This window comes from Eschrichtius robustus, chromosome X, assembly GCF_028021215.1.
Source record: "Eschrichtius robustus isolate mEscRob2 chromosome X, mEscRob2.pri, whole genome shotgun sequence".
Taxonomy (NCBI): Eukaryota; Metazoa; Chordata; class Mammalia; order Artiodactyla; family Eschrichtiidae; genus Eschrichtius; species Eschrichtius robustus.
In genome coordinates, this window is record NC_090845.1 from 59,011,638 (window position 1) to 59,025,971 (window position 14,334).

A 14,334-nucleotide genomic window follows, 5' to 3' on the forward strand; every position below is an offset into this window, starting at 1 on the left:
TTTATATTTCTGCCAATATAAATACTAAGGAAAATAGCACAATGTAAACATCAGGATGCTCAAGGACCTGTAAATTGTGTGTATGAGAGCACAGTGGGAGGATGGTTCTTAAGGTTTGAGTTTTAGATTATTCTTGTTTTTTTAAAATGTTATTTCTATCATCCTTTTTAATGGATGGTTCCCGTTTTACAGGCAGATTATAAAGGTAGGGACATTCTGTTATTTCTTTGATACAATTGGGGATTTCAGACTTCAGCTTCTCTCTCTCCCCTTTACTAAAGATGAAAATCAATATATGTGTTACAGTGTATGTTCAACTATGAGTGTAAATGTCTGACAATACCTGGGGCTGTTATAGTTGAAGTGAGAAATGCTGCAACACCAGAAAATTCCCATTCATTGACCCCAAAGTGGGATGATAAGTCTAGTCCTTCTCCAACAGATCTGCCTTTCTAGTCTCCTTCCCTAGCAATCTGCTAGACATGCTAGACATAGACACAAGTACAACATTCCCTTGATTTAAAACATTCTATATTTGCCTATCATCTGTGTGATAAAGCCCAAATTTCTTAATATGATATACATGCTCCTTTAACGTCAAACCCCACCTTTGTTTTCAACCTCATAAATAGCCAGTCTCCCCACATATACAATATACACTCCAGCCACACTGGTCTCTTTTTCCCTTAAACACTCAGTGCTTTTGTTTATGCCCTTTCCATTCCTCTCTGCCTGGTGAAATCCTCACTATTCTTCGAGGTCCAGGTCATATATCACCATAAACATTTCCTGACCCCACCTATGCAGAGAGATTGTTGTTCTTCCTCTTTTGTTAATACTCCTGTTGTAACATTCACCAGTTTGACATTTTCTAATTGTTAGAATTGTTAGCGGGCATTTATTTCTCCTCTACCAAACTGGGTTAGGGCCTATGTTCTTTTCGCCACCCAAAAGCAAAGGCCTAACAATGGATGTCTGTTGAATGAACAAATGAGTGAATCATGAATATATTAGTAAATGATTTAATTGAAGGTCCAAGGTATGAATACTGGAGACTGCATTTAGGCAGAGCCCAATCCAAGGATATACTAGGTCTGTCTGGCAAGAGGATCACAGAGAAAGCAAGATATGAAAGTTTGAGTTTAGTAGGAATTTAGAATGATGAATCATTCACTTAACCAGTGTTTAAACTGAGCACTTGTCCTTAAGGAGTTTAGAGTCTGTGACTAGGGAGAATGAACACCCTTGTTTTCTTAGCTCAAACAGCTTTTCTTACAGGGTAACTGTGCTGTGTGTTTTTGGCCACTGATAATAAATCCAAGTTTCCCTTCTTTCCCAATAGCCCGGAAGCTGAAGAAACTTGGGAATCTGAAACTACAGGAGGAAGGGGAGGCTTCCAGCGCCACCAGCCCCACTGAGGAGCCAGCCCAGAAGCTGACAGTGTCACATATTGAAGGCTATGAGTGTCAGCCCATATTTCTGAATGTCCTGGAAGCCATTGAGCCAGGTGTGGTGTGTGCTGGACATGACAACAACCAGCCTGACTCCTTTGCAGCCTTACTCTCTAGCCTCAATGAACTGGGTGAAAGACAGCTTGTACACGTGGTCAAGTGGGCCAAGGCCTTGCCTGGTAAGGAAAGTGGGGGCATGGGATGTGGGAGATCATATTTAGTGAAGCCTCCTTTGGGCCAAGCACCATGTCTGTTTGCTTCCCATCCAGTAACTCATGCAATCCTCACCATAACCTTGTGAGGGAAGAGATTGGTAGAAATCCCTACATTAAAAATAAGGAAACTCAGAAATCAAGGAGAAGAGCAACATTATCGAGTATCCTATGTGCCTCACATTAGCACACAGCAACCATGTTTCTATGTTCAACCCACAGATTTAGTCAGCAAATGTTCCCATAATCATGGATCACATAGACATACCCTTATATGCCTTAAGATGCTCTTCTATATGTACACACACAGGTTCACCCCAAAGATAATCTTGAGCCTAACTGATATTCTGTCTTTAATATTACTTGGAACCCATACCATGGGAACTCTTATAATATGGTATGATAGAAGGAACATGGGGTTGGGAGTCAGAACAGTTAGGTTCTAGTCTTAGCTCTGCTGGTAACTCATTATGTGATCCCTTCCCTTTCTGGGTCTCAGTTTTTCCATCTGTACAATGTGTGAAAAGTGGTTTGGACTAAATTGATGGTTTTCCAGTTTTACTTCAAGGAACTCTTGGTGCTCTTTAAACCACCTTAAGGAATTCCCTGGCAGTCCAGTGGTTAGGACTCCATGCTTTCACTGCTGGGGGCGTGGATTCGATCCCTGGTCGGGGAGCTAAGATCCCACAAGCCGCGCTGTGCGACCAAAAAAGAAAAAAATAAAAAATAAATAAAATAAACTACCTTAGCATCATCATAGTGGAAGGAAACATTAGGTGATAGTGAAAGAAATATGAAGTGTTTTTCTAACTTCTGCATGGATACCTCCAGTGATGGGTAACTCACTTCCTCTCTTGGCCATCTGTTGCTTGGAAAGGTCTGATTATTAAAATATTAGAGCTTAAAGAAGCCACAGAGATCCTCTATCCAACGATTCACAAACGTTCCTTTAGCAGCCAAACTCTTTTTTTTTTTTTTTTTAGAAATTCACGTTCTTTTATTTATTTATTTATGTATTTATTTATTTATGACTGTGTTGAGTCTTCGTTTCTGTGCGAGGGCTTTCTCTAGTTGCGGCAAGTGGGGACCACTCTTCATCGCGGTGCGCGGGCCTCTCACCATCGCGGCATCTCTTGTTGCGGAGCACAGGCTCCAGACGCGCAGGCTCAGTAATTGTGGCTCACGGGCCCAGTTGCTCCGTGGCATGTGGGATCTTCCCAGACCAGGGCTCGAACCCGTGTCCCCTGCATTGGCAGGCAGATTCTCAACCACTGCGCCACCAGGGAAGCCCCAAACTCTTTATTTCTCAAAAACATGATACACAGATCCAAGTGGAGCTGGTTGATTTAAAGCCAGTGCCTCTCCCTCACTACCCCTAGAGAAGCCTCAGATCACTCTTGCAGAATCTTAGTGCTCCAGGGAACACAGTTTGGAAACAAGAGAAGCATAAACTCTTTAAGGGTTCTCTTAATCCTAAACTTCCATGATTGAAAGATTCTTTTGAAACATCAACAACCAAACCTCTCCTTGTGGAGTCAAAGATTAACCTGCCATTTAATAATAACTGTCAATCAGATGGGAATTCATGGTGAACAGAGCAGTTTCATATGTATTACCTGATTTGATCCTCATAAGAATCCTGTAAAGTAGGGATCTTTTCCCTATTTTATAGATAAATACACTGAAGCTCTGAGAGGTGATGTGCTTGCCCACAGTTGCACATTCAGAAGGTATCAGGGCCAGAACTTGAGCCCAGGTCCCCTCCTAATTCCAAATCCCCTCCTCATCCAACTCTACCCATAGTCTGTGTAGCACCCCTGTAGTTCTCTAGCCTCGGACTTCACAGTGAGGGACCAAGGCTTTATCCAAGGCCAGTTGGGTCATAATGTGGACTTGCTGCCTTGGAAGACATTGCATGTTGACTGTCAAGCCCCCTTTTTGTCTTTCCAACTCACAAGGCCCAGTTACAGCCACCAGATTGTCCCTAACACCTTCCTAGCTTGGAAAGCTGAGGTTGACTAGCCAATTAGATCCCTGGGAAGAAGGCCCAAGGACTCTGGCTGCATATACACTGTGCCAAAAACAGAGAGTTCACACAGGGAAGAAAAAAATACAAAGAAAAAAAAGGAAGAAAAGAAAAAGTTGCTTTAATTCTTATCACTTATTCAGCTGGGTGTCTTGATGTCATGTGTCTAACAGAGATTCAATTTAATCTTTCCAAGCAGTTGCCAGACACCTTAATGTCTCATTTTATAAGATAGAACCTTTTCTTATATATGATTCCACTTAATCCTCATAGCAGTCCTATGAATCATAAGGACTTTCACTCCCATTTCAAATGATAAGGTTCAGAGAGGTTAATTAACTTGTTCCATTTGGTCACTTAACAAATGCAGCCAGAGCTTGGGCTCACACCCTCTGAGTTCTAGTTTGATGGTCTTAACAATAACCTGGTGCAAGTCATTATGGCACAATTTGTATAACTGAGAGTCACTGGATTTCCTCAGCCTAACCTCCAGGGTGGGAAGCCCTTTCCTTACATTAACAAGTCTGCAAGTTAATATCAGTTCACCATCTAGCTTGTCTAAGGAAATGATCTCTGACCCTGAGTAATTTAAAGAATAGATTCACAGCTGCATAGCACAGGGAGATCAGCTCGGTGCTTTGTGACCACCTAGAGGGGTGGGATGGGGAGGGTGGGAGGGAGGGAGATGCAAGAGGGAAGAGATATGGGAACATATGTATATGTATAACTGATTCACTTTGTGATAAAGCAGAAACTAACACACCATTGTAAAGCAATTATACTTCAATAAAGATGTTTTAAAAAAAAAGAATAGCTTCAAAAGAAAGCCAAGTACCACATTCATTAGAACTGTTATTCATATTATCAATAATCACCTACTAATTCAAGTTATTTGCTAATTGAACACATTGAGTTCCTGTCCTTTGAGAGGCACTGTGCTAAGTACCTACTCAGATCAATTTTGTTGTGAAGTTTTCTGTGATAGTGATGATATATGTAAATTGCCTATTATAGCACCTGGTACTTTAGTAAATGATAACTATTGAGGGAGAGCGAGTAGACTGTATGTACACAGTATATTTATAATCAGATGTATCTGGCTTGGAATCTTAGCTATACACTAGTTGTGTGACTTTGAGCAAATCACATGTCTGCAGTACTTGTTTCCTCATTTGTAGAGATGGTAGAACAATTGCTACCTTGCAGATTGTTATCAACACAGAAATCAGGTATAAAGAGCATCTAGTATAATAGCTGAAACATAGAAGATGCTCTGTAAATGGTGGGTCATTATTATCAAGCTTGAGTACTAAACCACTAAAATCATTTTAAGCTGCCACTAGTTTTTCCTAAAAGCTCATTCATGGGTCCCAAAGATGAATTGTCTTCTTTGAAGACCTTGGCTGCCAGGTGCACTAAAGCAGCAAAGATCTCCTAATTGACCTTTCTTTGGGTATGTCCTTCCAGACTAGACATGAGACTATAGGTTTCTACTGAAGATTGCTAAGAAATGATGTTGATTGGATTCTAGTGAGAAAACAGAATCTCAGGTTAGCCTCTAATCCCTAACCTGTTTGGTGTGTTTCATAACCTGAAACCATGACTTCTCTCTGTTTCTCCAAAACAGCCTAATGCAGCGCCAAATAGGTGTTGAGTGAATGAATGTATGTTGAAGGAAACCTGTAGGCTGGAGCTACTGTTTCCTCAAGTCATTCCTTGATAGCCGTACTATCTGAGCAGGCTGCTTCAAAGGCTGGGCATTAGCGGGCTAATTTTCCTATAGGTCTAATCTGATTACAATACCTAACTCTGTTCTCTAATGCCCAGCCTTTGAAGCAGCTATGTTATTGATGCATATACAGTAATTAGGCTTGAGTTCTAAGCAGCTCTCACTAAGGACCGTTAATTAGTATTACTGCCAAACTAAGCTTTCCCTTTTGCTCCTCTTTGTTAGTTCTCTGGCATCTCAGGGAGGGGAAAATCATCAGTATTGATGGCTTCCTTGGTATTTGTACAGTTTAATCCTCATCCCCCCATGCACCCTCATATTCACACACTCACCAACCAAGGCTTTCCTTGATTCCCATTGCCTCCCACCCCAGGGGTTCAGGGTTCAAGCTCCTGGGGCCCCTCCCAAAGAGATTCTTTGATGTTCCATACTTGACCCTGGCTTTTCATCTCCTACTGGAAAGAATCAGTCCCAGGTATTCTGTGCTACAGAAGGGCTTCAGGCAGGAAATACTCTGGGATCTGAGGCTCCAGCTAGTCTGTTAGCAGACTAGCTCCTGTGAAGATGTGAGGCACACACCTGGGAGCTAAGATTGCAGTCAAGGGTGGTAATGTGAGGAACTCTAGCATCCTGACATCTGGTAGGCTTGGGACCTAAAGGAAAAAAGGGTAAATAGGGGGTGTGTGTGGCAAGAACCAACCAAACAGAACAATGTGTCTAGATAGTGTAGACTTCAGACCTGAGCCTATGGCTAAGAAAAAACTCATGACCTTGGTAGTTCTTGAGCTGTGTTGTTCAGCAGTAGTATGGGAAAAGCACTGAAGAAGAGAATTAGAACACGTGGGTTCTAGTCCCATTTCAGCCACATACAGACTGTATAGCTTGGGGAAGTCAGTTAACTTCTCTGGCCCTCAGATTCCTTGTTGGCAAAATAATGTCATATTGCCCACACTCTAGGGTAATTGTGAGGGTTAAATGAGGTCATCATCAGGAAAGTTAGAAGCATTATCCAAATTCATGTAAGCATTCCTAATAAGGTAAGTAAGACAAAATTTCAGATAATTCTGGATCTGTTAAGGAGAAGATAAATGAGGCACTGGTAGGGGATGAGCTCTGAGGTGATGCTTTAAGTATACAACTATTTGGAAACCTCCAGGAGAGCATAGCCATATCTGTTCTACCTATGTGGAGGCAGCATCTGGGAGCCTCTGTTCTCTGAGCTTAAGGGAGGTAATTTGGAGATCATCTATAATTCTCATTTTATAAAATGAAAAAATGAGGGTCCTAAGTCTAATTAATATTTCTTAAACGCCTACTCAAATATCTGAACTGTGTTATATACTAGAGAGGAAAAGATGAATAAGAAGGGAATGGTCCCTGTCTTCAAGAAGTTCTAAGTCTTACGGAGGAGACAGATATGTGCATAGATAAATTCCAGTACAGTGTAATGAGTGCTATAATTGGACGGAGCTACTTAAGATTCAGTAAGATGGTAAAAGAAGAATCACTAGGTCTTCTGTTTGGATGAGTTGGAAGAGACATCACAGAGGAGGTAGGCTTTCAGTGAAGACTTGAAAGATGAGTAGGTGTTTATCAGATGGAAAGCCTGGGGAGGGAAGAATGCATTCTAGGGAAAGGCAACTTCCTGTGCAGAGATAGCAGAGATTTAGAGGTATGATGTGTGTGTGTGTGTGTGTGTGTGTGTGTGTGTGTGTGTGTATGTTCAGCAAACTGTGGGTTTTTTCAGAATAGCTAGAACCTAAATTATGAGAAGGCAAATGGTAAGAAATTAGTCTAAGAAAGCAGGTCATAAAGGGCCTGTTTGTGTATAATAATGGCAGTAAGCAGGAATGGCAGTAGAGTAGGAAACTAGCAGGGCCAGGTATTTGTTGAATAGAAAACAATAGAGAGGAAATGGGAGGCAGGAAAAGGGTCAGAGAAAAGAGATGGAACCTGAAGGTGGTGTGAAGAAGACATGGCTGTCAGATGCATTCCACCATATGCTGATATATAATAGTATCCCTTTCCCAGGGTTGTTAGAAGGTACAAACAAGATTATAGCTAGAAAAGAGCTTTGTAAAGTGAAAAGTGCTGTTCATGTGAGAGAAATGATTACTACACTGCATCTTTGGAAAGGCAGTGAGCCTTTCTGAAGATCAAGACTTTGGAATCAGACTGGCTTTGGAACTTGACCTGCCAATTACTAGCCTTATGATCTTGGACAAGTTCTTCAACCCTTCTGTGACTCACTTTTATTGATTCACAGAATGGGAACAATAATAGTATACACTTTATTGGATTCTTGTGAGGATTAAATGAATTAATATAAGTAACATGCTTAGAAAAGAGTTAATTCATTGTAAGCAGTCAGTGAGTGTTAGATTATTATTCTCTTCCAATGGACAGTGCACTTTTTGCCTCTGTTTCTTTTGAGCAGCTCAATGAAGTAGGGAGTGCAAAGAGTGTTATCCCCACCATATAGTTTGTTCTCCTCCTGCTCCCCAGCATTGATGGCCCCTAGGGCTCCTCAAGGGCAGCCCGAGTGCCAGAAATTCTCAGCCCAGCAGAGTCCCAGACTTCACTCAGCCCATCAGTGCTCAGTCTGACCACTGCCTCTGCCCTATCTCCAGGCTTCCGCAACTTGCACGTGGACGACCAGATGGCAGTCATTCAGTACTCCTGGATGGGGCTTATGGTGTTTGCCATGGGCTGGCGGTCCTTCACCAATGTCAACTCCAGGATGCTCTACTTTGCCCCTGACCTGGTTTTCAATGAGTAAGTGCTTATGTGTCCAGAACTCACATAGACACAGACCTCGTTGGTGGTGATGATGGTAATGGAAGTAATGGTGAGAGTTGGTTCATTTGACCTTTAGGTGAGGCAGTAGAAGCCCAGCCAGCCTGCACAATCTGAGGTGGCTTTGCCTGACTGAAAGGCCAATTGGTAGGAGGGAACAGGGGAAGGCCATCGCTTTTCCCAATCAAGACTGAATCCTGGCAATTTGGCAGTGCTTCTGACCTGCTTTTACCTTATCTCAGACCCTCATGTCAGGGTCCTTTTTCTTCACTCTGAACAACATAAGGAGTGAACAGAGAGACTCTAGTTGTAAGGGCTGAAGTTCCTTTGGTCCCTTATGCTACCATCAAAAGCTACTGCCAGTCACCATTTGTTGAGAAACTCCTTTGTGCCAGGACCATACTAGATATTTTCCTAATCCTTTCTCATTGAGCACTCATGAGAACTTGATTTCCCCTTTAAAAAAAAATTGAATGGATGGGGAAAATTAGGCTCAACAAAATAAAGTGACTTACCCAACAACGTCAAACAGCTAGTGCATGTTGGCAACAGAATTCAAAGTATGGCTGTGTAACTCTTAGCTCTTATACTGCCTCCTGATGGTAAGTGATGAGAAAGTGCAGCTCCACCATTTTCTGGCCATGTGACCTTGGCCCAGCCACTTCCCTTCTCTTAAAAACAGTTTTAATAAAAGCTTGCCCTGCCACCAGCTCTATTTACCTTTCATGAATTTGGCCAAGAGCTCAGGTTTTAAAATTGTACTTTTCTCAACTGAAACCTCTATTCTGTTATTTCCTACATCATTGTCTTTGGGTAAGACCCTTACCTTCCCTGATCCGCAGTTTCCTAATCTGTTAATAAAATAAAACTTTCTTAAATGGTTTTGTTATGACAACTAAAATAGGAGCTAATGGATGTGAAATGTCTGTCCCATAATGGGCAAGAAATAAAAAAGAAGTACCTTTCCGATACTCTCTTTTCCTAACAGTGATAATCTGTTCTGTGTCTGCTATTTGAGGTCCCTTGTGGCATTGTGAATGGAGCTGGCCAGAAAAATCTTCCCAAGAACTTTGAGCTAGTCTCACCACAGAGAATCCCTTTGGTCAGGAAGGAATTGACCTTCCCTCCCCTCTAGCCCTCTAATCCAGAAGAGCCTTAAAATAAAATCTACAGGCCAGTGGTTCCTTCCAGTACAGCAGTGCCATATGGGGGAAAATAAGCGTCCCCAGCTGCCCTCTTCCAACTCAGCCAGCCCTGGTAGCCAGAAGCTAAGAATAACCATTGAGCTTTTGGCACAACCTGCTTTGTGGTTTCCAGATCTCCAAAGAGTTACCTATGATGCCATCTTCTGGAGCAGGCCTTAAAAAGCCCTCTTCCTGTTCATCTCTCAACCCACCCTCTTGCTGCCCTCCAGTGATTAAATCAACTACTGGGCACCTGCACTACTCTCCCCATCCAGAGCCTGAAGACCTTTGAACCTTTGCAAGGTGATAATTGGCTATTTTCTAAATCTTCATTTCCTTTTCCACCTCTGTGTAAATATGTGGCACCCTACCTCAGCTATCTGGTCCACTTCCATGTACCTCATCAAAAGGTACCACAGGATTCCCCACAGAGTCAGGGTTCTATATCAAGCCCCAGGGCTCCTGAAACAGCAGACCCCCTTCCTCTTATAGGAACCTGCCATGTTAGAGCTCTTAAAGTCGCTAGAATCATCTAAACCAATGTTTCTCAACAGGGATGCTGTTGACATTTTCCGAGGAATAGTTTTTCATCATTTAGCACATTCCTGCATATTGGAATGTGTTTAACTACCCTGGTACCTGCCCACTAAATACCAAATAGGATCCTAGTCACTGTGACAGCCCAAACTGCCCCCACACATTTCTAGCACCCACTAAGGGGGCAGTACCTCTCCAGTTGAAAGCCACCAGTTGCTGCTAGCCTCCTCAAGGTACCAATGGGGAAACGGAGGCCCAAAGAAAAAGACAGGGATTCTGGGCCAACCCATTTGCTGATCTCTCTGACACCAAACCCTGTCATCAACCCCGCTTTCTTCTTTTCTCCTCCCCTCTTTGTGGAGAACACAGTTTGTGAGAGTAATGGACCTGAACCCTAGCTGTGTGACCTTGGGTAAATTACTGAACTTCTCTGAGGCTTATTCTCCTCATCTGTAGAATAGTGAATAGAATCATAATGGCACTTTCCAACATATCATTTTTTCAGCAATTGCTATGTGCCAGGCACTGTGCTCCATCATTTTTTTCCAATGTTTGTCTCCCCACTTCTCCACTCTCTTTTAATCCCCCCTACTTCTGCTCACCTCCTGAATTCCATTCCTGCCCCTTGCTTTCTACCTTCCACACTGTGTCTATCCCTTTCTTTCCTCTAGCTGTTCCCTATTCTATTTGCTTTTCTCCTCAGGTCTTACTCCTTTCCCCTTTGAATTCCTTCCCTTGCCTTTCTCCCCTCCTTTCTCCACTTTCTCTGTTTCTGGGGTCTGCAGCAGTATTACAGCAATCCTTCACGTCAGGATTACAATTTCAATGGTAAAAATGCTGTAGTGTTGTCATCAACAGAGGCTTGGAAGCACAGACAGACCAGAGCAAGGCCATGCCCTAAGGCTCAGCAAATCTTATTTGAAAATTCCTTAGGGCGAAAGAGCTTGGAACAGCATTGTTTTGGTCAGTTGACTTGTGATACTATCTAAATGCTTCCTTTTTCCAGTTGGGTTCCAGCCTGCATTGAATATTCCTACACTATCTGCCCCTTCCTTTCCCTCTTTCTCCAGGCCAGCCAAGATCTCTCTGAGATAGGGTGCTGAGCTTCCACCCAGCCAGTACCAGGCCTGCTCAACCTGTGAACGAGGCTAGTGGTTTGGGGACCAAAATGTCAAACCACAGGCTTCAGACCCAATCTGGGAGGTCTTTTTCCTCACCACTTAAGTGAGTGTCAAATTCCCTTTCCTTTCTCCACAAGATATAAAATCAATTTCTCTCTCCCCCTCTCCTCTTTCCCTCTCTCTCTCTCTCTCTCTCTCACACACACACACACACACACACACACACACACAATTTCTGAAGTGCTGAAAACCAGGAAGGTTTGCTATCAGGAGGATGCTGTATCTTCTCTTACGGGCTTGCCATGGCCAGTCATGGAACAGAGAGGTTGCTCCCCCCGAGAATCTGTCCAAGCCTTGGCCACTTCCCTATATAATTTATAGGTGATAATGTGATGATCTGTTCACAAGTCACTATAATAAAAGCAGCTTACACGTGTTTGTAACTCCCAAACTGTAGTAAGGAACAGCCAGTATATGAGGGAGTAGGCTCCGCTTCAGCAGGGGACATTTAGATTTGACATTCAGAAATATTTTCTGGCTGATTTGATAAGCATTGGAACTCATTTAATGGAACAATGGGGAATCTCCTTTTCTGGGAGTTTTTAAAGAAATGATTAAATTTCTAATATGGGAAGTGTGGTCACTTGGGAATCCTGATGTCCTTATGTTAAGAGTTGATTTCTAAGGCCTGTCTCCTAGAAATCCTCCAAGTTTGAATGTCTGGGAGGCAGGTTCTGGCTCTGGCTGCAGCTGAGGTATTAGGACTGTAGTCAGGGAGACCATGTGCCAGGCCCATTGTATTCATTTGGTTAGGCTTTCCTGTCCCTGTGTCAGGAAACAGGAGGGGAACGGGTACCTGGAAATTCCATGTGCTAACCCATATCCTGGACAGGGAAGATGAGTAGTTATCAGGATATCATGATTTTGGAAAAAAAAGAACAACTTTGTTCCTGTCACTGAAGCACCAGCAAGAGAAACAGCAAGCTCTTCTTGGAGAACTTGGAAAGGGGAGGGCAACCACAGACATTCTCTCTGGGTTTATTGTAAGCCTTTCCTTACTTCTCTTTTTTCTCTGTGTTTCCTTCCCAGGTACCGCATGCACAAGTCCCGGATGTACAGCCAGTGTGTCCGAATGAGGCACCTCTCTCAAGAATTTGGATGGCTCCAAATCACCCCCCAGGAATTTCTGTGCATGAAGGCACTGCTGCTCTTTAGCATTAGTAAGTGCCTGGAAGGGCAGGGAATGCCCCTAGGGGCATAGGGGATCAGAGGGGAGCTGCTTTTTTCATTAAAGGATTATTGGGAAGAAGCCAGCTCCTGAACATTTCCCTTCCCCTTTCACCCTCCCTCCTCCACTCTCCCTTAGCATCCTTTTTCCTAACAAGGATGAATTTCATGGCTAGAGACCAATTTCTTTGCTAGAATTCAACCTCCATTAGATCCCCACTTACCCCCAATCTCTCTCTGGTACAAGGCCTTTTTGTCTGGTTTTAGCAGGTCTCTGAATTTTTCCATAGCTTCTACCATAGAAACAGGCAAGGACCACCTTATATGTCTTGTAGGGCAGAAGGGATTGCCTCCTGGAAGGAATTTCCTCTTCTGCCAAAAAGAGAAGGTCTGTGTAAGCAACTCAGACAGGGCTTATTTGGCAGCCAAGGAATATTTCTTTAATGTCTCTTCTAAGCAGAGTGCTTAGCCTCTATGAGGGAGAAAGGAGACAAAATTTGATATTCAAGACCACGTGTTTTAATTTTCTAATTCAGAGCCAGACTGTGAACGGCGTAAAACCATAGGTCCTAAGAAATGTGTAGATGAGAAGTCTAGAGAATGGAAAAGCTCAGTAAATTTTATTTACTTGATACCCTACACACTGGGTCCAGCTAGCCTTTTCCCTAAGACCTTCCTGGCAGACTTCCTGAAGGTCCCAGGCATATAAGCCTCAAGTGACAGGAAACCAAGTAGATGGGTCTCTCCCTGTGGGGGTGGGGGTCAAGTTTGTGGTCAGAAAACTTGGTGCTTTATCTAATGCTCCTTCGTGGGCATGCTTCCCCTCCCCATTCTGTCTTCATCCCACATCAGTTCCAGTGGATGGGCTGAAAAATCAAAAATTCTTTGATGAACTTCGAATGAACTACATCAAGGAACTTGATCGTATCATTGCATGCAAGAGAAAAAATCCCACATCCTGCTCAAGGCGCTTCTACCAGCTCACCAAGCTCCTGGACTCTGTGCAGCCTGTAAGCAAACGATGGAGGGTGCTTTGTCAGGGAGAGCAGCCTGATAGAGCCAAGTGATAATATGCTCTTCTAAGGTCTGGCACCACCTGTTGGGAGGTGCTTCCATTCCCCTCTGGCTTTGAGTGTGGTCCAGGAAGAAAATTCAATGAAGAAGAAAGGAACACAGGTCACAGTGTCCCAGCTGGATGTTGTGAAAGAGGTGGAGGAGTTGAGAACAGAGCAGTTGGGACTCAGAGAAGGGGCTTAGAGTAGATAAGTTCTCTAGGCAGACAAAACAGACCTGGATGTTTTCCCCCTCTTCCTCGAGTCATGTGCGTTTGTGTGTGTGTATGAGAGAGTGAGTGTGTGTGTGTGTGTGTGTCTGTGCTGGGGAAAAGGAACACCCAGTCTTGAGTCAGAGAGCTTGCAATGGTGTAAGAGATCTCTTGGGAGCCTTCAATGACTCCCTGGAGACAATTTAGTGCACATGTGGGTGTACACACGCGTGCACGCACGGGCGTGTGCACACATGCACGTGCGCGCACACACACACAGGGAGGCCCAAGGACATGGAAGGAAAGAGGAGGAAATCAAAGAATGTGGGGATAGACCCTGACAAGAAGCCAACTCCTTGTCAACCCTGTTTTCTCCCTCTCTTATTGTCCCCCTGCAGATTGCACGAGAGCTGCATCAATTCACTTTTGACCTGCTAATCAAGTCCCACATGGTGAGCGTGGACTTTCCAGAAATGATGGCAGAGATCATCTCTGTGCAAGTGCCCAAGATCCTTTCCGGGAAAGTCAAGCCCATCTATTTTCACACACAGTGAAGCTTTGGAAGCCCCCATTTTCTCACCCCACCCCACTCCCTTTTTCAGAGATCTTCTGCCTGTTTTAACTCTGCACTACTTCTCTGCAGTGCCTTGGGGAATTTCCTCTATTGATGTACAGTCTGTCATGAAGATGTTCTTGAGTTCTATTTGCTGGGCTTTTTTTTCTCTTTTCCTCCTTTCTTTTCTTTGCCTCCCTATCTGACCCTCCATGGCACTTTCAAACTCTGATC

General features: G+C 43.5%; 1 protein-coding gene across 1 annotated transcript in view; it reads left to right on the forward strand.

Moving 5' to 3' along the window:
• The window catches only part of AR (androgen receptor), a 168,058-nt gene extending 153,957 nt beyond the window's left edge, over positions 1 to 14,101 (forward strand). The window contains exons 4-8 of the mRNA XM_068532991.1: positions 1,343 to 1,630; positions 8,049 to 8,193; positions 12,146 to 12,276; positions 13,136 to 13,293; positions 13,946 to 14,101. Coding sequence (XP_068389092.1) covers positions 1,343 to 1,630; positions 8,049 to 8,193; positions 12,146 to 12,276; positions 13,136 to 13,293; positions 13,946 to 14,101 — 878 coding nt within the window. The remainder of the gene's footprint in view (positions 1 to 1,342; positions 1,631 to 8,048; positions 8,194 to 12,145; positions 12,277 to 13,135; positions 13,294 to 13,945) is intronic.
• Positions 14,102 to 14,334: the final 233 nt, after the last annotated feature.